This window comes from Trichechus manatus, unplaced genomic scaffold (assembly GCF_000243295.1).
Source record: "Trichechus manatus latirostris isolate Lorelei unplaced genomic scaffold, TriManLat1.0 scaffold00076, whole genome shotgun sequence".
NCBI classification, from domain to species: domain Eukaryota; kingdom Metazoa; phylum Chordata; class Mammalia; order Sirenia; family Trichechidae; genus Trichechus; species Trichechus manatus.
In genome coordinates, this window is record NW_004444012.1 from 4544568 (window position 1) to 4570551 (window position 25984).

At 37.7% G+C, this 25984-nt stretch overlaps 1 protein-coding gene across 5 annotated transcripts in view; it reads left to right on the forward strand.

Moving 5' to 3' along the window:
• CDIN1 (CDAN1 interacting nuclease 1) overlaps window positions 1–25984 on the forward strand; it is a 288449-nt gene that overhangs the window by 74837 nt on the left and 187628 nt on the right. For 4 of the 5 annotated variants that reach the window (XR_002824733.1, XM_004380603.3, XM_023735113.1 and 1 more), the window contains exons 2-4: window positions 16101–16146; window positions 17039–17103; window positions 24892–24952. Coding sequence is in view for 2 of the 5 variants with exons in the window: in XM_004380603.3 (XP_004380660.1) it covers window positions 16101–16146; window positions 17039–17103; window positions 24892–24952 (172 nt within the window). In the remaining 3 variants the exon portion in view is untranslated. Of the gene's footprint in view, window positions 1–14657; window positions 14696–16100; window positions 16147–17038; window positions 17104–24891; window positions 24953–25984 lie in introns of those variants that run through there. The other variant, XM_023735115.1, reaches the window with a different exon arrangement.

The window sequence follows — 25984 nt, forward strand, 5'->3', positions numbered from 1 at the left end:
TACCGGTTGTTTTGTCTCCCGCTGGAAGCTCTGTGAAGCTGCTTTCTCGTACCCCCTGTTTGCTGGTCTCTGATAGGAGTCCAAGATGGTAGATCCGCACCGCGTTAGCTGGTAGGGGACCTCTGAATGAATTTCTCCTCGCTGTCCGTTCTCTGTCAGGTTTCTCACTCCATTTGGTGCTTGGCTGAGTTCTTTATCTCTTCATTTGGTGTTTTAGGGTTTCAGGATTGTTGTCTTCTCCGTTTGGCTTAGTTTTTCGGATCTTTGCTGTGGAGGGACAGCATGGTGCTTCCGCCTAGAGTGCCATTTTGCCGGAAGTCCTATTTATATGTTTTTTAAAGTCAACTTTTCAGGTGAGACTCTCGTGCGTGTTTTATTAAATATCTGGATTTAGTCTTCTATCAGAAAAATAAGGTAATTTGGGGGAGACTGGGAATTCAACAGTGAAGTAGTTGTGGTGTTAGATCCATGAGGTGATTATTTAACCTCTTTTGGAAGAAGTAGCGCCTTATAATTAGTGGTGAATGAAAGGAGTTAATTATCTTTCTCCTTCTCACCCTGTGGTGTGATTACTTTAAATGCTTAGAAGTCTTAATAAACAATCTAATCACTCTAGCTATTGACCTAGAATACACCTGTTATGTTAGGCCCACACAGAAATGCCGAATGTCAACATGATCACGTTTAGGTCAGTGTTATTAGGACCAAGGCACAGTTTTCTGATAAAGTATACTTAAAAATTTTAGGGCTACAAGCAGAAAGGAAGTTAGCAAAACTAAATCTTGGAGTTGTAGAACTGATAAAATCATAGAACATTTGAAATGGATTCTAAAGAAGTCATGAGTCTGTGTACAGATGCTGGAACTGAGACCGAGACATATTATGTGATTTTTCCAATTAGATTTTAAGCACTTTGAGGATAAAGACAGTAGTACTTATTAGTGTTTCCTTGACAGTACAACTTCTGATGTCCCCTACTGGTTAATGTTTATGGACTACATAAATATTTCTACCAGAAAATTTGTAAGAGAAAACTAGCATGAAAGACTGAAGAATGGCCCTAAACCAGGGGTAATGACACATTACCTGGAAAAATAATTACATATTATGAGGTCACATTTAAAATTCTGTATTTAAATTAGGAAAAAGGTTACTGTTATAGAGGGGAAAAAAAATGACAATTTTGATCTCCTTTTTTTTTTTTTTAAATAGCTTTTTTGAGATATTCACATATCGTAAATTTTACCCTTTTAGAGTAGACAGTGATTTTTTAGTATATTTGCAGAATTGTGTAACTTCCATCACTACCTAATTTCAGAACATTTTCATTCCCCCAAAAAGAAACCTTATATCCATTAGCAGCCACTCCTCAAACTCCGCCCCCCCATATCCCTGGTATCCGCTAAGATACTTTCTGTTTTTTTTGGATTTGCCTATTCTGGACATTTCATATAAATGGAACTATACAACATGTGGCCTTTTGTGATTGGCTTTTTCCACTTAGCATAATGCTTTCAAGGTTTATCCATGTTGTAGCATGAATCAATACTCCATTTTTTTTATTGCCAAATAATATTCTATTGTATGGCTCTACCACGTTCTTTTTATTCATTCATCAGTTGATGGACATTTGGAGTGTCTTATTTTTTGGCTATTATGAATAGCATTGCTATGAGCATTCATATTCAAGTTTTGTATGAACATACGTTTTCAGTTCTCTTAGATAGCTATTTAAGAGTGCAATTGCTGGGTCATATGGTAACTATGGTTAACATTTTGAAGAACCAGCAAACTGTTTGCCAAAACACCATCATTTTTACAGTCTCATCATTGATGTGTAAGGGCTTCATTCTTCACATCCTTGTCAACACTTGTTAAAGTCTATCTTTATTTTAGTCATCCTGATATGTATGAAGTGGTATCTCATTGTGGTTTTGATTTTCATTTTTCTAATGACTAATGATATTCAGCATCTTTTCATGTGCTTATTAGCCATTTGTATGTCTTCTTTAGAGAAATGTCTATTCAAGTCCTTTGCTCATTCTTAAATTATTTGTTTTTTTTTCTCCCATTCATTTTTACTCAGTAAGAAAAAGAGTGAGTATGATTGATCTTTTTTTGTTTTTGGCATGCATTTCATTATAAATATTCATATCATGTAACTGGAATATTCGTGAGGTGTAGTATGAGGTTCCTCTCTTGTATAAAAGAGACGGTTTCAAAAAGTTGGTCATAAAGCAAGTCCATTTTGTCAGTGGTTTACATTATGTGACAGGATATGTTTCTTTAGAAAACCATTAGAGATGATGAAAAAGCATACTTTGCAAGGGTACAAAAGTGTTTTCCCACAAAATCTGTAATTTTACTCCATATAATAACCAAAGCAGCTCTGGTGGCACAGTGGTTAAGAGCGTGGCTGCTAACCCAAAGGTCAGCAGTTCAAATCCACCAACCACTGCTTGAAAACCCTGTGGGGCAGTTCTACTCTCCTGTAGGGTCGCTATGAGTCGGAACCGACTCGACGGCACTTAACAGCAACAACATAATAACCAAAAACCAAACCCACTGCCGTTGAGTCACTTCTGACTCACAGCAAACCTGTTAGATAGAGTAGAACTGCCCCATAAGGTTTCCAAGGCTGTAAATCGTTACAGAAGCAGACTGCCACATCTTTCTCCTGCAGAGCGGCTAGTGGGTTTGAAACGCTGACCTTTTGGTTAGCAGCCAAGCGCTTTAACCACTGCACCACCAGAGTTCCTCAACATACAATAAAGCCTTGCTAACTGTGGTTATTCATGACACAAATCAAGAGTTTTCAGCACGTTGCTAGTTAATAGCTCTGGTTAAGGCTAAGAGAGGAGAGCTTGTGGATTCAGTGATTAAGTTAGAAAGGAGGCTTTCTTTTGGTGGTAAGAAGTTGGAACTTGTGGGTTTGGGGACTATTGGTGGTATAAGTTATGTTCCAATACATGTGATTTTTGATTTGTAATTATGGCTTAATTTATACTTCATGCTCAATAGTCATAAATACACTATGACTATTGAAATAATAAAATGGCATTAAAATACATAAATATATAACAAAGAAGCTATATTTATTATGTATATGTGTACATTATATATATAAAACAAAATATTGCTCCAGTAAGGCCCCCTTGTAGCACAACCTATTTTTTCCCGGATTTACCTGTGCCTGGTGTGAAATAATGCTTTGTGTGACCTGGGGTAAATAATTTTATCTATGTATTCTTTACTTTTGTCATTTCTAAAATGAGAAGGTTGAGTTTGCTCTAAAAATCCTATGATATCTCATCTCTTGAAATACTTGTTTCACTAAAATAACTTGACTTAATAGTGTAGCATGTTATATAGGTGTATTCTGAGCCCAATTATTACTCGAAGGAATAGAAGCTCTCCGTTCATATAAGAAGAGAAGAACATTCTCGACTGCGGAAGGAACGTGGTAGTTTATAGTGATATGGTGAGATTAAAGTATAAACTGCTTGGGGACTGAAGGTGAGAAAGAGCTGTGGGAGTCAAGGCTGGGTAGGTGGAAAGAAGGCTCCTCAAAGCCAGGTTGGAAGGTCTGCATGCTTTCACAATGAGTTTGAACTTCATTCTGTAGGGGGATTTTAAGGCCAAGAAGGTTTGGCATAATTAGATTTGTATTTTAGAAATGCTGTTGGTCAGATGGAAGTTGGGTTAAGGGTCTAGAGATAGGAAGCAAAGGAAATGAATCAGAAAGCTATTGCAGTGTAGGGGAGAAGGGACAAATGTGAACAAACTTTTGATGGTAGAATTAGTAAGACTTGGGGACTGGTTAGTTGTTTCAGCTGTGAGAGACAGGGAAGAATCAAGAATTAAGAACTTAGGGATTTCTAGCTCAGGCCTCTCTGTTTGTGGGAATAATTCATTTAAGGAAGGCTGGGTATGAAGCACACTGATGGGAAAGAAAGGTGGTAATAATTGGATTTTAAGACACTTGTAGCCAGATAGGCTAAATATCTCATAAGGAGCTACACATTGAGATTGGAACTCTTTTTTTTTTTTTTAATTGTACTTCAGGTGAAGGCTTAAAGAACAAATAGTTTCTCATGAAACAGTAGTACAGATGTTGTTTTATGACATTGGTTAACAACCCCATAGCATATCAGCCCTCTAACTTCTCAACCTTTTTTTTAGTGAAAATACACATAGCCAAAGATACACCATTTCAAAAATTTCTACATGCACAGTTCAGTGACATTGACTATGCTCTTCCAATTGTGCTGTTATTCTCACTTAAGATGAAGGCTTACAGAACAAAATAGTTTCTTATTTAACAGTTACTACAAATGTTGCCCTATGACAATGGTTAACAATGAGATTGGAACTCTTAATAGAGGTTGAGGCTGGAAATACATGTATATATAATGGGGAGTTATAGAAGTAGTTGTTGAGTGGGACCACGACAGAGTGTGCTATCGCCCAAGTGAGCACATAGGGTGAAAACAGAAAAGAGCATTGAAGAGACCTTACCGGGAATCCCAGGGAAGAGGATAAACAGCCAGTAAAAGAGAAAAGCTGAGTAATTAAAAAGGTAGGAGGAGACTTATTTGAAAATAACGTCCTATAATCCAGAGGAGGAGAGATTTTTAAGAAAAGGGAAATAGTCAAAGGTCCAAAACGTTGGCATGAGGTCAGCTAAGGTAGAAGTATGTCTCTGGCGTTTGCTAATGAGGAAGTCACCATAACCTTTGCTGCAGTCGAGGGATGGGGGCAGAAGTTAGACTACTGTGGGTTGGAGTCTGACTGGGATTTATGGAACAAAGACCCTCCAGACAAAGACTTTTGTTAGTATAGGGAAACAGTCCTGGGTAGTATAGGGAAACGATAGTTGAACAGGTAGGCGCACTGTAGTTTAGGAAGGCAAAACCATCTCGGAAGTAAATGAGGAATAATAGCCAGTGATGGAGGATATTCTAGCTAATACTCTATGCAGAACTGAAAGAAAGTTAACTTTCAATCAACAAGGGAAAGATGATAAATATCTTCACATACAGGCTATCGTTATCTATTAACTTTGTCTCTCTCTCTTTTGTCAGTAATTATAAAATTACTATAAACCTAATTTAAGAACTTATCATAATGTAGTTTAATCTGATTTCTTTTATTAAGCAAAGAAAGAAATTGGAAGAAGACGTTGTAGGAAGACAAGAATTGAAATTAAAAAAATGACTTGTAAACATTTCTTGCAAATGTGTCTATTATTTATATGTTGTGTTGAAGTTATTGGGATTAGCTGAAAGAAAAATGACCAGAAGTCTTGTCTTGCAAGTGAAAATTAAGTATCTGTCTCCCAGGCTTCTTGTTCTTTATTTGATTTATGTTATGGCTTATTCTAAAAAGTTAATACCTAAAGTTAATTAGGAAAGAGAGAAGTATAAGCACTTAAGACACTAATTAAATCAGAACATTTAGAACAGGGCAGGGCTTAGAACAGAAAGGAAATTTAAAGATCCATTTTAACCTCAAGTCTTTGCTTTTTTCCGCTGACTTAATTTTATTATAAAATATACCACATATATAGAAAAAAATAGGACATATTATGAGCCTTGTGAATCTGCCTCTGTTTATATTTGCTTTAGATCCTTTTTACTTTTACAGCAATGCAATATTCTGACATCGTTCCACAATCCCTTTCTCCTTCAGATTTTTACTTTTTAAAAGAAATAATACATCATTTGTATGGTTGAATCCTTGATATACTTCTCCTTGATTCTTTTCCTCTTCTCTTTCATCTGAGGTAACTGTTTTCTTGAGTTTAGTGCCTGTTAGCCTCATGTGTTTCTGTATTATTTTACTACATCTCTATTTGTTCATGAATAATAAGTAATCATATTTTGCAGTTTTTTTACACGTTATATGAATGGCGTAAACTGTGGCTATAATTCGCAACATGCTTTTTTTTTTTTTAGTCGGTATTATATTTTTTGAAATGTATCCATGTTGATACCTGGTAGAGTAAGTTACCCACTTTGTTTTTGCTTTTCAGAATTCATTGACTATTCCTGACTCTGTGTTCTTCTTTATGAATTTCAAGATGAATTTATCATGTTCTGCTAGCAAACTCTGTTGTGAATTTGATTGGATTTTTATTAAAATTATAGATCAGTGTGAGGAGAACTGACAGTATTATTCTACTGTCTTTCCACTCATGATATTTTCTTCATAAAAATATATCACCTCTTCATTTAGTTAGGAACTCTTTAATGCTCTTCAGTAATGTTTTGTAACTTTCTTCAAAGGTTTTGCATATTTTTGTTAAGCATTTTTAGTAATTTATAGTTTTTATTATTATCATGACTGAGACCTATTTTTCTATTCAATTTTGTAACTGAGTACTACTGGTTTATAAGAATTCTGTTTTTTTATATTAATCTTATATCCATATACCTTGCTGAGAGCTTTTATTAATTTTTGTAGCTTATCTGTAGATTCTAGCTATACTTAGGAGTAAATGTGAACTGAAAGCAAAACAGCCTTACATGACTGTATTCCAGTTTCAAATTGACCTGGTTTCTCATGAAAGTTAATCCCTGAAGTTGGATTATAGCGAGTTTGTACTCTGGTGCACCCAGGATCAAATTAGAATCCTCTCTTGATAAAGATAACATCATTCTAGTCTCCAAGTTACGTATAAAACAACTTTCCAAATAGAATAGCACATATGGAAAGATAACCAGGCACATAAGGAATCACCACAACATGAGTGAGAGCCCATAGAAACTATAAAAATAGAACAAAAGGGGCTCCAGTTATTAGAATTACTAAACACAGAATTTTTATAATTGTACTTTGTTCAAGAAGTTAGAAAACTGAGACATTCTGCAGGGAAATTTTTGAAAAAGAATCAAATAGAAAATCTAGAACTGAGAAATACAGTAACCTAAATTGGATGGATTTAACGCAATGGATAGATTTGACAGCAAATTAGATATTACTAAAGAGAGAGTTAATGAACTGGAAGACAGGTCAAAAGAAAATACTCAGAACGAAGCATAGAATAATGAAAGGGTAAAACATGAAGAGAGAGTAAGATATAGAGGACACAGTAGTAATAAAGGGCTAACATAAGCTTATTTGGAGTCTCAGGAGAGAGAGAGAGTGCAAAAGCATTAAGCAAAGAAATAATGGCTCAAAATATCCCCAAAATGATGAAAGGTATCCAGCCACACATTTAAGAGATCTAACAAATTCTAAACAGGATTTTACTAAATACCACATAGTTAAAACTCCTGAAAACCAAAGATAAAAAGAAAATCTTAAAACTAGGTAGAAGAATGAGAGATTTACCATTTTAAAAAGCAGTAATTGCACTGTCACCTAAGATCACGCAAACCCGCAAGTATGCACTAATGTAGATATTAAAGGGAAGTGATTCCACATGGAAGAGTGGATAAGGTAATGGTACATACATACATATGGTAGATGATAGTAATGGTACATAGATGGCTAAATCTGAATGGAAAGAGATTGTATAAAGCAATAATGTCTTGTGAGGTTTAAGATATATATAGAATTAAAATAATGTCAGTAATATCCTATATGTCACGAGGGGAGAATTGTAGATAGAGTTGTAAGGTTTTTGTGTTTTCTAGGAAGTGGGTAAGATCACTAGTTAATACTACATTTGGATAAATGGAGTAGATGTGGTAATCTAGAATAATCATTAAAAGAATAGTACAAGAGTATATAACTTCCAAGCTGTAAGAGGAAAAGTAATGAAGGATACGTATTAAATCAGTTGAAAAAAAAAGACAAGGAGAAAGAAGAATATACAATGAGTAAAACAATTACTGTTTAGTAAGATGATAGATTTAAACCTATATGTATCAGTACTTATATGTTCATGGCTTAGCTATAGTAATCAAATCAGTGTGTTATCAGTGTAAAAATAAACATATAACTCAGTGGAACAGATATATAAAGTGCCAAAATAGACCCTGAGATATTTGGTTTCTTCAAAGGCTCCAAGATAATTCAGTGGAAAAATGGTATTGGTCAACTGAATATTTGTATAAAATAACAAATACCAGCCTTTACCCCATCTCAGTGCACAACATTAATTCAAGGTAGACCATAGGCCTAAGCATAAAAGCTATAACTATAAAACTGCTAAAAGAAAACATATGAGAAGATCTTTATGACTATTGGTAAGGAAAGATTTCTTAGAAAAGACACAGCAAGTACTAACAAAAGAAAATACTAGTTAAATTGGACTTCATCAAAATTAAGACTTCTGCACTTCGAAAAGTACCATAAAGAAAATGAAAAGGTAAGCTGTGGACTGAAAGAAAGTGTGATGAGGATACACAGCTAAAATTTTATAACCACTTAGAAAAATTATTTCACAATATCTAGTAAAACTAAAGATTTGCATGTCAGATGACTCAAAATTCCATTCCTACGTGTTGTATATCCATGAAAAATGTGTGCACATGTGCACCAAGAGGCATGTACAGGAACATTCATGGCAGCATTATGTTAGTAAAATACTGGGAACATTTCAGATGTCCATCAACAATAGAATACATAAATGTGACATGTACTCATAGGATATACTACACAGCGAAACCTGTGACAGCCAGAACTCAACGGGACTGCCTTGTTTTTCCAGGTCTCGCAAGTTCTCTGCCTTTGACAGGGTGCAGTCTTACCACTTTTCTATCACTCATTTTAGTGGAAAGTATTTGAGTTTTCCTTCTCTAATTCTGACTTTCTCAGATTTCACTCTGTATACTCACAGAGTGGAATATCACATAGCAATGAAAATGAACTAACTGTGCTTACATTAACATGGATGATTCTCAAAGATGTGTTGTTGCAGGAAAGAAGCCAGATACAAAAGAGTGCACACTCTGAGATTCCATTAATGTAAAGTTCACAGACAGGTGGTGCTAGCCTGTAGAGCTTAGGAATATATATTTGGGTGGTGAAACTAGTGAAAAGTCAGTAAGCAGTTAACATAAAGATCAGTATAACTGGTTCCTTCATGAGAGGGAAAGAGTGGGTAATTGGGTAGGGCATCTTCTGAGGTGCCCACAGTGTGCTCTCTTTGTAGGCCTAAGTGGTTACCTGGATAGATAGAGAGAGAGAGAGATGCATATACACATATATGCATGCATGTATATATAGAATATATACATATATATAAGCTTATATATATAAAATAATTCATTGAGCTGTACATTTGTTCCATGTGTATTTTGTTCACAATAAAAATAATTTAAAAAGGAATACGTAATGGCATGGATAAATGTTAATATCTTATACAAAGAAGACGTTACAAAAAACTGTTTAGAACACTCACAGTTCTTTAAATATTGTGTATATATGTGTATGTATAGATACACATACACACACACACACATCAGACACAGAGTAAAAACGAAGGATGTACACCAGACTGCTAACAGTGAATGTCTCTGGATTTTACCCAGAATATGCGATATTTTATAGCTAGCAAACTTTTCGTTAAATATTATTGAATAAAATTAGCACTTGTAAAGGGCATTGTTCACTATAGAGAAGATTGAACTATTGCCTTGTTCAGGGAAGGATTTAAAGGTACTTTATAAGAAGTTTTTAGAAAACTATTTGAGCAAAGACACATGCAATCAGATAGAGACACACAGGCCAGAGGTTGTGGTTGTTGGCAAAATATACCTTAGCTGCAGGGAGAATAATGGAAATATCCAACAATCTTTTAATCCTTGACTGCTTCCTGCAGTCAATATTTCCTTTATATTTCAGCACAAAAAAGAAACAGCTTTTTTATGTAGTTAATTAAAGGAAAATAACCCTTTGGTTTTAAAAAAAGGAATATTGCCTAAAGCCATAGAATTTGGCCAAACCACTTGACCTCTGTGTCTTCAGTTTTCTATCATAAAAGCAACAGTGCCTCCTTTTTTGGGGTTGTTTGGAATGTAATGTAACTATTACCACGTACGATTATACAAGCGTAGCATCATACCAACTTTAAGCAAGAGTGCTAATATATACATGACCAGGCTGAACTGAGTTCTGGGAGCTGTTAGGAGGGCAGGCTGGCTTTGGGGTTAAGAGTTTGGGTTCTGGAATTGGATCTGGATTTTGATTCCCAGCTCTACTGCTTACCTCCCTGTATAATTGTAAATTTTACTTAACCTCTCTTCCTCCATTCCCCATGAAGACAATGAAAAGGAGAGCTTTTATTACGATAATAATGGTACCTCTTTAGAGGGCTGTTGTGAGGGTAAAGTCAAGTCTCAGCCTAGTGTTTAAGCACAAGGCAGGTGCTCATCTCTATCTTAGCTCTTGTTGTAGAGCTGTTTGGGATGAGCCTTCAGTTTACCAGCAAAATTAGTCGAGCCCGGGACAATAACTGCTTTTTCTCATATATGCAACAGAACCATGGTTTTAAAGAGCATTTGTTTTGAAAGTTGATTTCTACCAAGCTTCCCCACTGTCATCTATACAGGCATTTGTGGGGGATATTTGCTATGATTAGACATCCAGTGTAGTCTCCATCCCGAAAAGGAAGCTGGGAACTGGAAAAGGTGTGACAGGATAGATAAAACTTGCTCTGTTTGTTAGATTTTATCTAAATTTGTTTTTCCCCTTTTTCTGCCAGTAATTTCTCAGAGTATCAGTGATCTCTGAGTTTCTTTCCATTTTGCACGTGTGTCCCTGGAAAATAAGTAAAAGTAGTGGTATTATACCAAGTCTTACTATCTTATGGAATTCCATTTTGGTTTTAGAGGAAAAAGTCCCTGTATTTCAAATATTATGTGTGCATGGGGGGCGGTGGGGAGAGGTAGATGCTGATGCTTTGAATAGGAAACCAGCCAGCTGCCTTTGCCCATGATCAGCTCTCTGAATCATTAACCACAGACAGTCAGTGTTCCATTGTAGCCTCACAGATTCGGAGAGGTTGTGCCTTATAATCGTGAGGTCAGGAAGCCTAACGCTTTGTAGGAGTAGACTGGTTCATCTCCCAGTAATTGCTTTACTATTTCCTGAGCCCCAGAAATAATATATTTATTTTGCTTATAAAATTTTGAGCCCAGTAGAGTGTGGACCTTAACTTTCAAACTCCTTTTGCTGTAGTCTGTTGTTTTTAGGTACTGTTGAGTCGGTTCTGACTCATAGCGACCCGATAGGACAGAGGAGAACTGCCCCATAGGATTTCCAAGGAGCGGATGGTGGATTTGAACAGCTGACCTTTTGATTAGCACTGTAGCTCTTAACCACTACACCACCAGGGCTCCTTTACTATAGTCTAGGAAGGTTAAATTCCCTATGGTCTTTTCCATAGGTTGAGCCCTTGAGAAGAGTAAGAACATAAAACATGTGATGCCTTTTTTCTTAAGATTCTGCTTGCAGTAGGTCTCTACCTGGGAATGTGGAGATTTCACCCTTATATGAATGTTGCATTGCCGCTAACCGAGTCCATGCTGAGCTCTGCTCTTAGTCACGCTGCACTCAGCCAACCCTCTCATGTTAATTTGCTCTATATCCTGCAGATTACTGAGTATCTTAGCTGAGTGGTTTGGGGGACGTTTTGAGTTGAATACTATATCAGGAATTGGTTTCTTGTCTGCCTGTATGCCGGCATTTGGAGAACCTTGAATGTAGTATAAAGTTAGGGTAAATAGTACCCCATCAATGTTTAAAATCTCTATGGAAAAGTCACACCCACACCAATTTATGATCTCTGGGGACATCAGTTTAGTGACACAGTGACAGAGGAGCAGAGTTAGGGAAGCCAAATATAGCAGCTGCTAGCTAAGAAGAGAATTAGGAAGTATGGAAACGGATAGCCCCTTTCTAGCATTTGACCGCTCACACTTGCCGTCCTGATGGAGAACCCTTTCTGTCTCAGCCCTCCATCCATCACATTTCTCCTCTACCAGGACACGAAGAAACACAAATTTTTATTAGTTTGTTGTTGAGGTTAAAATAAAAGACATTTATAATGCACAGAACAAGAACACGGAGGCTGGTCAGTCCAATTCCATTTGTAACAACAGTTCAGCAGTGTCCCCAAGGAGCTGGACTCTCTCCGCTTTCCGGCTTCTGGTCCTCCCTTGTGTTAGCTTTGTCCTCAGGCCGGTGTCCACATTGCTGCAAGATGGTTGCTGCAGATCCAGAGAGCCTTTGGTCCCGGGACCCAGGCAGGGTTTTACATTGCTGTCGTAGGGATCCACTCACATGCTTTTCTTTGCTCAGACAGCTGGAGGGTGAAAAGCCTCATCTGGAAGGGCAGCGTGGGAAAGAACAAAAGCAGAACTGTGTTTTGAAGAGGTTTTCATAATACATCTTGGGCATTTGGTGCAAATTAAGTGACTGCATTTTCAAATATGTAAATTTGAAACATCATATATGCTAAATGATGCATATAACCTCCAAAGCCAATACAGTCTTAAAATATGTGAGGATTCGGGGTATGGTTTATTTCACTAGTTCCCTAAAAAATATGTGGGTACTTGACTGTTCTCTGACTTGCTCCTTTTTGGGTTTGTGTATGCTGGACGTTTCCTTTGCCACAACTCCTACCTACAGAATTGATTTGATTTTGTTTTTTTTATGGCTTATTTCTCTTTTCCCATTACCTTAGGACATTATAGATGCTTAGTGAACACTGTTGACAAATAGACTGTGATGCTCAAGATAGACCTTGACACAGAATATTCACCCCCAGCTCCCTCAGCTGGAAACCATATTCCTTGTGAACCTAGTAAATGTTGAATTTATGCCATAGCGTTTGTTTGCCTTAGCAACCAAACACTTGGGGAGGGTGCAGTGGGGGGAGGGTAGAGGTGGAGAGTTCAGAGCTTTAGCCTGGAGAGCACATGACTCTGCTCCTCTCCCCACCCACCCAGCTAGTCTTTCCCTTTGGGATTCCTTCTCAGTATTAACACATTGGAAGAAAGTAACGGAGAACACACACTGGGATCCATTTCTTGATTGCACTAAAACTACTTACCTACTCTTTATGGTGTGAGTCTCGTTCAGAAAACTATTCTGTAAGGTTAGGAGGGACCGGTGCCTGGAGAAGGACATCGTGCTTGGTAAAGTAGAGGGTCAGCGAAAAAGAGGACGACCCTCAACAAGATGGATTGACACAGTGGCTGCAGCAATGGGCTCAAGCATAACGATGATCGTGAGGATGGTGCAGGACTGTGGGCAGTGTTTCGTTCGGTTGTACACAGGGTCGCTATGAGTCAGAACCGACTCGACAGCACCTAACAACAAGAACAAGGTTAGCACATCCAGGAATAGATAGCTGGCCGGCAGACTATCCAGCACAGGTCATTTAGTTCTCTGCAGCCTTATCTAGTCAATCAAACCCAGAGCATTTTGGATCCAGTACTTTCTTTCTCTGGTTACTGCGTAAGTTAAGTTGTTTTCCCTTTTAGTTCTAGCCAGTTTTCGCCCCCAGTGTAAGGTAGCACTGGTGGTTCAATGGTAGAATTCTCACCTCCCATGCGGGAGATCTGGGTTCAATTCCGGCCAATGCACCTCATGCATGTCTACCACCCTCCTGTCAGCGGTGGCTTGTGTGATGCTGAACAGGTTTCACTGGTGCTTCCAGACTAAGATAGACTAGGACGAAAGACTGGTGAGTTACTGCTGAAAGTCAGCCAGTGAAAACCTTATGATCACAAGGGCTTGATCCACAAACGATCACGGGGATGGCGAAGGACCAGGCAGCGTTTTATTCTGTTGCATGTGGGGTTGCCATGAGTCAGGGGCAACCCACTGGCAAACAGCAAACCCCAGTATAAACTGGAATTTTCTCTCTAACCCAGTTGACCCCTGAGAAAGTGTTTTGCTCCAAAGGTTCTGTCCTTGGTTGTAGCTCTATCGAATCTAAGAAGTTTAAAGACATTTTCTTGGCTAAAGACATTATCTGGTCCTCAGTTTCCATGGTACTCTCGACTCCTAACCAGCTTCTCACTTTGGACTTATTTCTCCAGCTGTCTCTTAGTCGTCCCGTTCTGGGCACCTCAAACCACTTCCGTCTTGTTCACAGTTTACTGTCCTGTCATTGGTTGTTGACCACTGACTTGCTTATTACAAATTTTTATTTCCATCATATTTTTTGACACTTAGAGACTGACGCTTTGTCTACCATTCAGTTGTTAGCAACAAATATATTTTGGTATACAATGAGGAGGGGTCTGTTTATCACGTATAAATATCTAAGATTGATTTATTCAGTACTTTACAAAGATTTGAACTTCACATTGCCATTTTTTTCATAAGATGGCCATCAACAACTCTACCAGGGTGTGTATATTTGTATGTGAAACTCAGGCAAGCTAGGCATAATCCTAAAACCAAACCCACTGCCACTGAGTTGATTCTGACTCATAGCGACCCCGTAGGGTTTCCAAGGCTGTAAATCTCTACGGAAGCGGACTGCCACATCTTCCTCCTGCGGAGCTGCTGGTGGTTTCAAACCACCGACCTTTCGGTTGGCAGTCAAGTGCTTTAACCACTGTGCCACCAGGACTCCCAGTGTATAATAAACGAAACTCACTGCCGTTGAGTTGATTCTGACTCTTTGCAACCCTATAGGACAGAGTAGAACTGCCCCATAGGGTTTCCACGGCTATAAATCTTTACGGAAACGTGCTGCCTCATCTTTCTCCCACGGAGAGTGCTGGTGAGTTCAACCTGTGACCTTTTGGTTAGCAGCCGAGTGCCCTAACCACTGCGCCACCAGGGCTCCGTAAGTCATAATGGGAAGCTTTTATATATCAAACAGGCTCTTTCAAAGGTGGTTTTCAATTTTAAAGTGAAATTGACAAAATTGGACTATGATGAATTTATAATTGTAGTCAATCGCTTCTCAGGACTTTTGAGTCCTTGAAACAGTCCTTTGGTAGCGTATCACTTTTCCTTGGTGTTAATTAATTAATATATCAATTTATCCATCCATCCGTCCATCCATCTGTCCATCCATCCATTTTATCTACCAGTTTGCAAACTGGTAAAAGTGGAAAAGGATTAGAAGCCAATCTATGCTGTCATGCTGAAGATGACAGCACTTTGATAGTGAAGAAGTACGGTGTCATTGTTTTTATTTCGCAGTGCCCAAATTACCTGCGACAAGTTTAAGAGGTTTCATTCATGAAAATAAAAATAAAATAAATCTAATTATTCACACTACTTTGGTGTGCTATAAAAGTCTAATTATTTGAACTAATTTGTTCAGATAGCATCTGGTAGAAAAATATATCAGACATAATTAATTGTTTTCAAGATGTGATAAGGTAGATCTGTCTGCAGAGGACAATTAAAAAGAGTAGCAGGGGGTATTGATTGCTTTTTAGAGAAAAAAAAATTCTCCATTTCCAAATGTTAGCAGTTGAGAGGGAAAAATTCCCAGTTGGGAAGAGGGTTTTGCAGGTTACTTCATTCCCAGGTGTTTGACGCTGAGTGGAGTCTTAGATGAATGGAGCTTATGGCAGTCTTTGGGAATGACAGACTCCAAGGACCTCAGCTTCCTGCTGTGAAAGCTTCTATTTTCAAAGCACGCCAGTTTCAGTGGGAATGTACCCATGGTCTCTGTGCTGCTTCTAGTGAAGACCAGAGGTTTTTCCCCTGAATCTGAGACAGCTACAAAACAGGATACCTGACTGCTAACAAAATAAATTTCACCATGTTGACAGTGAACTGCATGTTCTCAACTGTGAATGGAATTTAACTCCATCACTTATGAGCAGAAAGAAATGATGTAGTTACTTGCTTTTCTCTTGGTCCCTTTTGACACCATTGCATGCTATGGATATGACTTCCAATCATTCTAAATTAAAAAAAGAGAGATCCAAATACTATGATCGTTTGCTTTGAGATGACCCATGTTTTCTCCTTTTGCTTTTTCTCTCTCCTTGACCTAGCAGCAGGAAGCCTTTGTTTGAGGTGTTCATCTGGAACAACTTTTCCACACTTGTTTTCATGTTCTGTTAGATTACAGGGCAGCAGGCCTACCTTTGAAGCTCCTTTCCCTTTTGTTTCTTTGCCGTGCACTCCAGTAATTAACTTTGTCCTTCTTTTATTTGTTCCAGTCAATCGCAGGCCACTCTGCTGAGCATCTTCTCCCAGGAGTACCAGGTTAGAAGTTTTCTCCTTTGTGAGGGTTGACAGGTGCCTAATTGAATGATGAATGTCCCTTTATTTCTTTGTAATTGAACTGCCAGCTCTCTGATTGGGTTGGAGGATGTTCTCCTTTCCACATCAAGCACTGCCTGCGTCTCAGTGGAGGCCTGCCAAGCCTACTCATCCATCTGTCTAATAACATCTAGCCTTTGCTTATTTGGTGGACCTGTAATAAATTATGCTAAACCATTATTATTCTGACAATAATAATTTCCCTGTGTTGCATGGTTCCATGTGCTAAATGTTTGCTGACTTGCACTGTCAGTACTGCTTTCTATTGCTGACAGAGATGATGATAAATGACCATTGCTGGGATGGCAGAAGGCAAGAGAGGCAGAAAATGGAGTCATTTATCATGAGATGACAGGTGTCAGTCAAGTGGCAAGTCTCTAGGGAATTACTTTTTGTAGTTTTCAAATAAGTTGTTTTTAAGCAATGTTCTTCCTGGTTAAAAATGGCAATTGGATTGTAAAACTAGAGTGCCGAGGACTTAGATGGAATTGGATTGAGGGAAAATTAATACAAAGGTTGAAGGAGGGAACAAGTTTTTCTTTGCCCTCTGCAACCCTAAGCAAACTTATTTAGATTCAATTACTGTGACCCTGCTGGCTTTTACATATATACTGTACCTTCGGGTACAGTCTGAAGACATACCAGCCAAGCAGTAGAGATTAAAATGCTTGGGTTCATAGAGTCGGTGGAAAAAAAAGACCTACCACCACCCAGATCCCCAAACTGTTATTCTGTTGGCCCTACGTGTAAGACATTGGGATCAAGAAACATGTCCTTTTGGTTCTTGAACCTGATGTATAACACAGCTAAAAGACTTTTTTTTGTTTTGTTTCAGAAACATATTAAAAGAACACATGCCAAGCACCATACTTCGGAAGCCATTGAAAGTTATTACCAGAGGTATGACCTGCCTGCCCCACTAGAGGGTATCATAGTACCTATTAATTGTAGTAATAATTATGAGTAAATTAGGTTATTAAATTAATTTTCTATATAATAACCCAAGACATTGTGTCTTAAGTCTGTTACATGAGACTTCAAGTATTTTTTGAATGGTTTTTCAAAGGCTTTGTTTTGTATATCAAAAGAAAATGGTAAGATTATCTTGACTGTGTGTGTGCATGCTTAAGTGTATATATACATACTATGTAAGAAATAGTTACAATATTATGAAATTCCATTGACCACTTGAGACTTATTATAAGTGCATATCTGCTATAAATGCATATGTCCATATATGCATACATCTACATATATACATAAAAGTTCTAAAACTAATTTTTATTTATTTGTTATTTAGATCACTAAGTTCAAAAGGTACACTAGAAAATAAGTTTAAATTTTGGTGTAGTTATATTTTTCAACATAGATATTAGGCTAGCCATCTTAGAAATAAAAAATAAAGACATCAAATACGGACATATATAATAATGTATGACTGTCCCATTTCAAATGGCATTTTGTATTTTAGAAAAGAATATATTGGGTATTAAATCAACAGCATAAGGTCCAGGGAATATTTTGAATTTTAATTATTAATATTTTAATATTTTTATTTCAGCCTAATTTATTAGTTTTCAGCCTCTTCTTTTGAAACAAACAGAATCTTTAAACTAGCCTGCTTTGTTTTTTAATTCTCAGATTTATATTATCTTTGTAATATAACTGAATAGTTCATAGTGGTAAATGGTAATGACTTGCGTTTGAAATTGTGGGTTGGTTTCTCAAATATTTCAAGGAAATACAGGTGAATCCTATGGAAAAATAGTTTGAAATATGCTGTTAAATTATTACACTTCACATTGGCAAATAAAGCTTATCTGTGATGGAAGTAGGACACCACCCATGACAGATGAATGATTTTTATGCGTGAAAATTTTATGAACGAAATAAATATACAGATAAAATATTGGTGTCATATTTCTCTAAAGTCATTTGTTTTGGAATTGAGAAGTGTTTATTGAAAAGTTATGAAAGTAGATAAAAAAAAAAAATTAACCCTGCCGTATGTGGTAAAATGATATGTTCTATTTTGAGAAGTAGTATCTGTTACAGAAAGATACACACACACAATTTTCTGTCTAGGAGAGTTCTTCTCTAAACAAGCCTTTGGAAAGTTTGAATTGATTTATCCGAAAGTATAATCTGCTGGGTGAAATAAACATTTAAATTAAACTCATAACCCAAATTATACGTACAAAATTAAGATTGGCTCATGAAGTGCTCTGTGGCCAGCAACAACTGCTTTGGCATCCAGACTGTCAAAAAAAGAGACGAAAAAGTTACATGCAAAAAGTACATTCTTCTAAATATTCATAGTTTTAGGCCATCATAGAGGAGTCTGATTTTATATCCAGATTTTTAAACCATGTTAATGTAAGCAGAGGAGAGTAGAGCATTTTAGAAGAAGAAAGCATACTCTCTTTCTAGAAATGTGAGACCCACTTAGTGACAGTGGAACTACCCTCTGATATTTGTTTCCTCATTGTAAACAGACTGTTTTAATTCAATAGATTCTAAGATCTCTAGGCGCTGCTTAAAAAAATCTTCCCTAGTTTCACTAAAGGTATATTCAACTATTGAAGTATGAACATGCTTTCGTTGGATTAGCTGGATAGTTTAGGCCGTACATGGAAATCTTTCCTTTAAGACTGATTACTACAGGATAGTGAACAGTTGAGTGGATAATAATAAGAATACAGATATATATTTGTATTTCTTTGAATCTGTTTAAATACAAGAGTCTCAATTACTCTGACGAGCTCCAACATTTGGAATGAAAATACGAAATTAGTCTGTAATGGATAGACTCAGAGGAAAGCAATCTGACCACTTTCTAACTTTACTCACCTGTTCTCTGACTTTCTGGCTCTATAGTTTGTGCCAAGTACAGTCCGTGTTGTTACCTTTCAGGTGGATGGACCTCACCACCTCTTATTCTAAACATACAGGTCAAATGTCCGTACATTCTCTCAGGTAAATTGACCTTCTAAGATTTTTGTTTCTTTGATTTCTGTCTGATTAGAGTAAAGGCAAATTGTATTATATCAACACATATTGATTGTTTGACAGTGCTAATAACAATTTCTTTATTTTTATTCTTATTATAAAAATAATGCTCACCTATATTGAAAATTAAGCACATTGGCAGTGGAATAAAAAAGTAATGAATAATTCCCTGTAGTTGTGCCACCCAGAGATAACCATATGGGTATTTTTCTTTCTATTCTTTTTTTCGATTCATTTTTATATAGAATATATAAATATATGTATTATATATACATATATATGCAATTGTGAATCTTGAATTTTATACTTGGAACAATGTATATGACATAACATTATTTTGTAGAAAACCTTTTATAAACATTTTGTTGATTGCATTACTTCATCATATAAAATACTACAATTTATGAATTAGTCTTCTGTTGAATATACATGTTTCCAATGTTCTGATATAAATAATACTGTGATAAACACCTTTGTGCAAGAATCTTCACTTTTTGGATTAGTTTCTTAATATTTCTGTATTTGTAATTACTGTCGCCAACAAAGTCAACATTCAAAAAATTGTTGTATGTTGCTAACTTACTATCTAGAAAGGTTGTACTGGTTACATTCCTATTAGCAGCAGAAGAGAATTCCTTTGTCTCTGCATTCTCTCTAGCTTTGAGTTGATCTCAATTAAGAATTCAGAGTCAGTATTTAAACCATGTGATCCACAATGTTATTCATCATGGTTAACTGAGACACAGTCGTGGAAATGTTTTCTCAAGCTTCTGAATTATTTAAAAAATGTCCCCAGTTCTCCACATTGTGTATGTATAGGGAGAGCTTGAGTGTTCATTTTGAGAACAACTCTTCTTTCACACTGTCCTAATGCCATTTTATTTCCAAACTGGAAACATTCTTGGCAAGATTTATTTAGATTTGTCTAAATTGGTGAATATGGGCATGCGTGCGCGCGCGCACACACACACACGCACACGCAAGTTAGTCAGATTTTCAAGTCCGCATCCACAGCAAAGTTTAGACATATTCTCTCCCATCTCTTCCCTTCTCCCTGTCTATAGGGCCAGCTTTATTAGCTTTAGAGAATCAGATCGATTACATCTCATTCAGATGTTTACACGTAGAAAAGGTCGGTTCAAATGTTTTTGACATTACATGATAAAAATAAACATTCTGAGAATTTGAACTTTTTTTTTTTATTAGCACTGTTTGCTTTTCACTCACTACATCCCATATCCTATGCTAGGAACTGACTGTATAAAAGTGAATAAGATACAGTTCCTGCCCTCAACTGCTCTGCTTAAGGGGAAAACAGCTACGCACTTCAATCCAGAAAATGCAGTAAGGAGGTGCTGGCAGAGGTCTGTCTGTACAAAGTGCTGTGGGAGTCCCAACAGTTAGCAACGTGGAGTGTCAAGGACAACTTGTATAGACACAGTCTAGAAATTAGAGTTGCCTTTTCTAGTTCGTTAGGGAAGGAGAGGGCATTCCAAGCTGAGAGAAGCCACGGTCAGTGGCAGAGTGGTGATGTGGAACAGCTGTGAGTGTTCTTGTGCCAGAGCCTAGAGAACAGATGGAGCCCAGCAAGATAAGCCTGAACAGGTAGGCAGGTGCTGAGGGTCTTGTTCAAAGGAGTTGGATTTTTTTTTTTTTTTTTTTAAGGGCAGCACGTACCCAGTGGTAGATTTTAAGCAAGGGAGTCGTACGATCCGATCTTCATTTGGGGAAGATAATTCTGTGGCAGTGTGAAAGGACAGATGGGTCACAGAGCACCTGGAGGCAGAGGGACCTAGTAAGTCAGCTCTTAGTTCAGGTGAGAGAAGCTGGTGGCAGCAATAGTGAGCCGGGTTCCAGAGATTTCAGAGATAGAATCAACGAAGCCGGGGTTCGGATGTAAGTTCATGTAAGTTCATGTAGAAATTTTGGTTAGGTTTTTCAAGTGTGCCATTGCAGTTATTATGAAAATATTAAAGATAAATAACTTTGCCTTTGAATTGAGCACGTATTATTTTTCGTACATGCTAATGGATCTTTCACACTCAAAAAACACAATAAACTGGACCTTCTCTGAGGAATTTTAGGGATAATCTTACCCACAGGATCTAAATTGGTTAGCCCTCCTGTGGCAAAGCTAGAGGATAATATGTAGCTTCTGTGAAAAATAGTTTTAATGGGCAAATAGGCATCAAGAATGGAGCCCAGGTCACCTTAATACAGTGTTCGGGATGACATGCTTTTATCCCGATTACAATTCAGATCTTCCTAAGGGTCTGTTGGATAGAGGTTCAGCTATCATTTGTGCAGCTCTGGCCCCGAGGAGCTGCCAGCTTAGATGGAGAGACAAACAGAACTGTGTGAAAAGCGCTATGTTGTAAATTTGCACAAGTCGCTGTAAGGATGCAGAGAAGTGTGGCATTAGGAATTTCTGATTATGCCCTACTGAGTGTTTTCGGTAATGAGCCTGCCCCGTTCATTGCATATCTGAAAATTTGAATAAAGCCTGATTTATCAAATTGAGGTAAGGGACAATTAAAGTTCCCAAAAAGGACAAATACAACCTCACATTAATTTTAACTTATTTTTTTTCCCTAGCACTTCTGAAGTGCCATAGGATATAGTTGTAAAATGGGGAATAAATACATTCAGAAGCAGGTCTCTCCTTTTCAACACCTAAGTGCATCTCACTAGGCTTCGGGGAATCGGGGTTCCATTTCCAAGCTTTACTGCTCACCAGCTATTGTCTACCAGTGCCCCAGGATTTGGTTTCTCTTTATGATCAACTGGGAAGCTTTACCAACCCTGTAATTGAGAGTTTTCATTATGAAGTATATAAATGCTCATTAAGCATCTAAATGGTAAGAAGTATAAAAATGCTTTGAATTTTATAGACTGTATAGATGTGGAGGTTATTGTTATTGTTTGACCATCTCCTGTTAATTTTGAGTTGAGAGAAGTGCTCTATTGGTCACTACTGGGATAATGATTGATGCAACCTTTACATGAAACCATGTAATTTTGGCTCGGCAAGAGTTGTCTGGCACACGATGTGCTCTGGTGTTCTCACTGCCCTTTTCAGTATTTCCCGTCAGCTCTCACCGTGCTCTTCCCTGACTACACCGGGACTCTTGCTGGCCCTCGGCCGCCCCGGGCACATCCCTGGCATTTGCACTTAATGTTCTCTTACCGCTAATGGTGGCGTGGACCTTCCTTTCTTGGTGGCTGCTACTCGAGTGCCACTTCCCTAGAGAGCAGCTTCCTGACCACCCGTCTACCTTTATTTTTTATTGTAGCAGATACCATTATAGATTTCTTTAGATTTTTATTATCTTGCCTCCCCACTCTACTATAGTGTCTGTGATGCCAGGGACCATGGATGTGTGGCTTCCTGCTGCTTCTTCAGAACCTGGAATAAGGCCTGACACATAGTTAGCTCTCAGAAATATTTGGGAGAGGGTCCCTGATGGAGCAGTAGAACAATGGGATGCAGAACTCAAATTCTAGTAAGAAGACCAGACTTAATGGTCTGATTGAGACTGGAGGTGCCCCGGAAAGCATGGCCCCTGGTCTCTCCATCACCCCAGAACTAAAACAATTTCCGAGGCCAACTCTTCAGACAGGGATTCAACTGGACTGTGGGTCATAAAGTGAAACTTGTGAAGAATTGTTGCCTCTTAGACAAGTAGATACGAGAGACCAAAGGGGCGGCTTATGTCCAGAGGTGAGATGGGAAGGCAGAGAGAGGAGCTGGTTGAATGTTCATGGGGAAGCAGGGGCGGAGGGAAGGAGTGTGCTGTCGCAGAATGGGGTGAGCGGTTGGGGTCTCATAACAATGTATATAAAAAAAAAAAAAATTTCTGTATGGGAGACTAACTTGAAATGTAAACTTCATTTAATTACAACAATAAAAAAAAATATTTGGGAGATAAACGAATGTCAGTTAGGCAGAAAGTTGTAAAAGTAGGCTTATACACCTTGACTCAGAATCAGAATCCTTGATCAACATGCCCTTAAGATGATTCCAAACACATGACTGGATGGATTTAGTTGGACTTATTTCACTGAACTGATTGGTTGCTCCTTGACCAGGCCTGTCAGGGTAGTGGAGATGGTTATGAAAGTGGACTTGAGGTTCTCAGCTGACTTGTTTCTTAAGGACCCTTCTCTAAACTACTGGCCTTGTTTTTTTCACTTGCTTCTGAAAGTACTAATTTCCCATTTAAGTTTCCAAACAAAATGTTCAAGTAGGGCCCTATAATGTTGAAAATAAATTTTTTAAGAATTGCTTTGAAATTATCATGATCCCGAGACCACCCATACCTCAGATAATCTTTTACCCTACTTTACTCACAGGAGGATTCCACGTCTTTATAAGTGTAATTGTGAAATAATATAATTTAGTATTTGCTCCTGACAGTTATATGGAAGAACTTATATGTTCAACTTATCTTTTGCTATCAAAGAAATATCCTGAGTTTACTCACTCAAACAATATACTGTAGAGAAATGTCCATACTTAATTTTATTTTCTTAACCAACATGGCTTTTTAAAATTAGTGAATTACTGATTTATTAAAGAGAAAAAAAATCTGTATACACGTTATATAATCACCCACAGTAAGGCAAGAACTGTACTAAAATACAGTTCCCCTACCCTTAAGGGGTATTCATCCTTCCTGTGAGTGATGGAGGGGTTGAGATAGACCAAGTAACGAGGCAAATACTAGCCTGCTGTAAGTGATGGAGAGATGTACAGTCTATTCCTCGGTTACACTGGAGGGACACTTAACGTGCTCCTGGATTGTGATGGATTGAAGAAGGTGGCATCTAAACTGAATCATGAGTTGTCCAGGTGAACAGTAAGAGTGAGGGACAGTGAGTAGAGATGAAGCTGGCTGCATAGGTAGGAACCAGGGTCTGAAGACCTTATATAAATGGTTATAATTTGAATGTGGAGCCTTTGAAGTGTTTTAAGGAGGAAAATGTCACATTTAGATTTTTGTTTAAAATAAAACAAAACAAAAAATCACCCCAGCTTCCATGTCTAGGATAGATTTGGGGAGTTTTTTAGGTTTTTTTTTTTTTTTTCCTGTTTTATTGGGGTTAGGGAACAGGGAAAGCTGGAAGTTATTTTAGAAATCCAAGAGAGAGAAGATGATGACTTCTGTTGTGCTTATTTATCAAAGGTGTGCCGACCCACTGATGACAAGTCTGTCCCGTTTCTTTTTTGTTCCTTAATAAAATGTCAACTAGTCCTATGAAGCAAAGATAAACAAAACAATCAGATAGCACCTGGGTGTTTTATTCAAAGTAGAAGACTCAGCTTTTCCCACCCCAGGTAATGGTTGTCCGTTGTATAGACAAAGCCAGGGTGGTGTCCATGGTTCTTTAGAAAGTACGTCTGTGTTCACCTCACCTGTTAGGAGGTGGGAGCAGAGGACAGAGGAAACCCATGTGCTCAGACCTCTGGCCCCCAACTGCAGTACACTCGTTACCAATGGTTTCCAGTAGGTTGTTTTTGTTCCCCTTTTCCCTCCGACGCTTGCCTGTGACAGTAGCATACTTTAACTAGAGTTGAGCGTGGCATTTGCCCAGGAGACGCGTGTACACATGGGGGAGACTGACATGTCTATGCTGGCCTTTTCTTGTTACCACATTACCACTTGGCTTTGTCTCTAGGTACCTGAATGGAGTGGTGAAAAATGGGGCTGCCCCTGTGCTCTTGGAGCTGGCCAATGAGGTAATGTCATTGTTGTGATTATTTTATTTAAGCCTGCAGAAAACCTAAGGAGATTTCCTTAGAATTGTAGTTAACTTTAAAAAAGAAAAGAAAAGATTTTGAGGTGCATTAGATATTTAAATTGCTCCCTGGTCTCTTTGTACTTTTAGTAATTGGACTAAGAACTTCATGTATTAATAAATCAGTTAACATAATTAGTCTCTTACTTTTAAGGCAAATGTATAAACAGCCTCTTGGTTTCTTATTTTATGGAAAATTTCAACCAAACAGCTCAGGACATGCTCTTCTGAGGCCGTGTTGTCTTAATTTAGTATGAGAAGTACCTTTGTCAAGTACAGAGACATATGCCAAGACCATTGATACTATTATAGAAATGAAGAGAGAATTTATATATTTAGAGATGTGACGTTTACTCGATTCATTTTTTTTTTTTTGTTAGTAAACTTTTATTATAATGAGGCATACGTGCCTTGTAGAAAAGTCTCTTTCTTAACCTGAAGAAGTGCAGTGTTCTTATTAACACAAAGTCTAAGGTGATGTATTGAACTTATTTGTTAACTCTGATCTGCTTCTGTTTGGGGAAACAAATAATGGCCTTACATTTAAAAAAGGAAACCCTAAAGAGTTCCCATGAATGAAGATGCTGTAAAAAAGTTCATAATAGTTGCAGAGAGCATACCGAAAAAATAAAATATTTAATTCCTAAACTTTAAAATATTTATCTGTTGTAATAAGAGCAATACAATATTTAGTCTGACTTGGAACAGCTTATGCAAACCTCCTAGGGATGGAATGAAGTGCATAGTGTTTTTGTGCTGAGTTATAATGGAAAAAATAGAAGCAAGGCAGAAAATGTGCGTGTGCATTAAAGATGACTTGGTACCGTGAGCACTCAGTATTGTGGTAGCAGCAAGTTCTACATGTTATATTAGCGAGGAAGGATGGTTTCCTCCCAGCTTCTGTCTGCTGTACACCGCTGCAGTCAGCAAATGAGCAATTACCTATCAGTTACTAGAAGGTTTTAATGGTCCA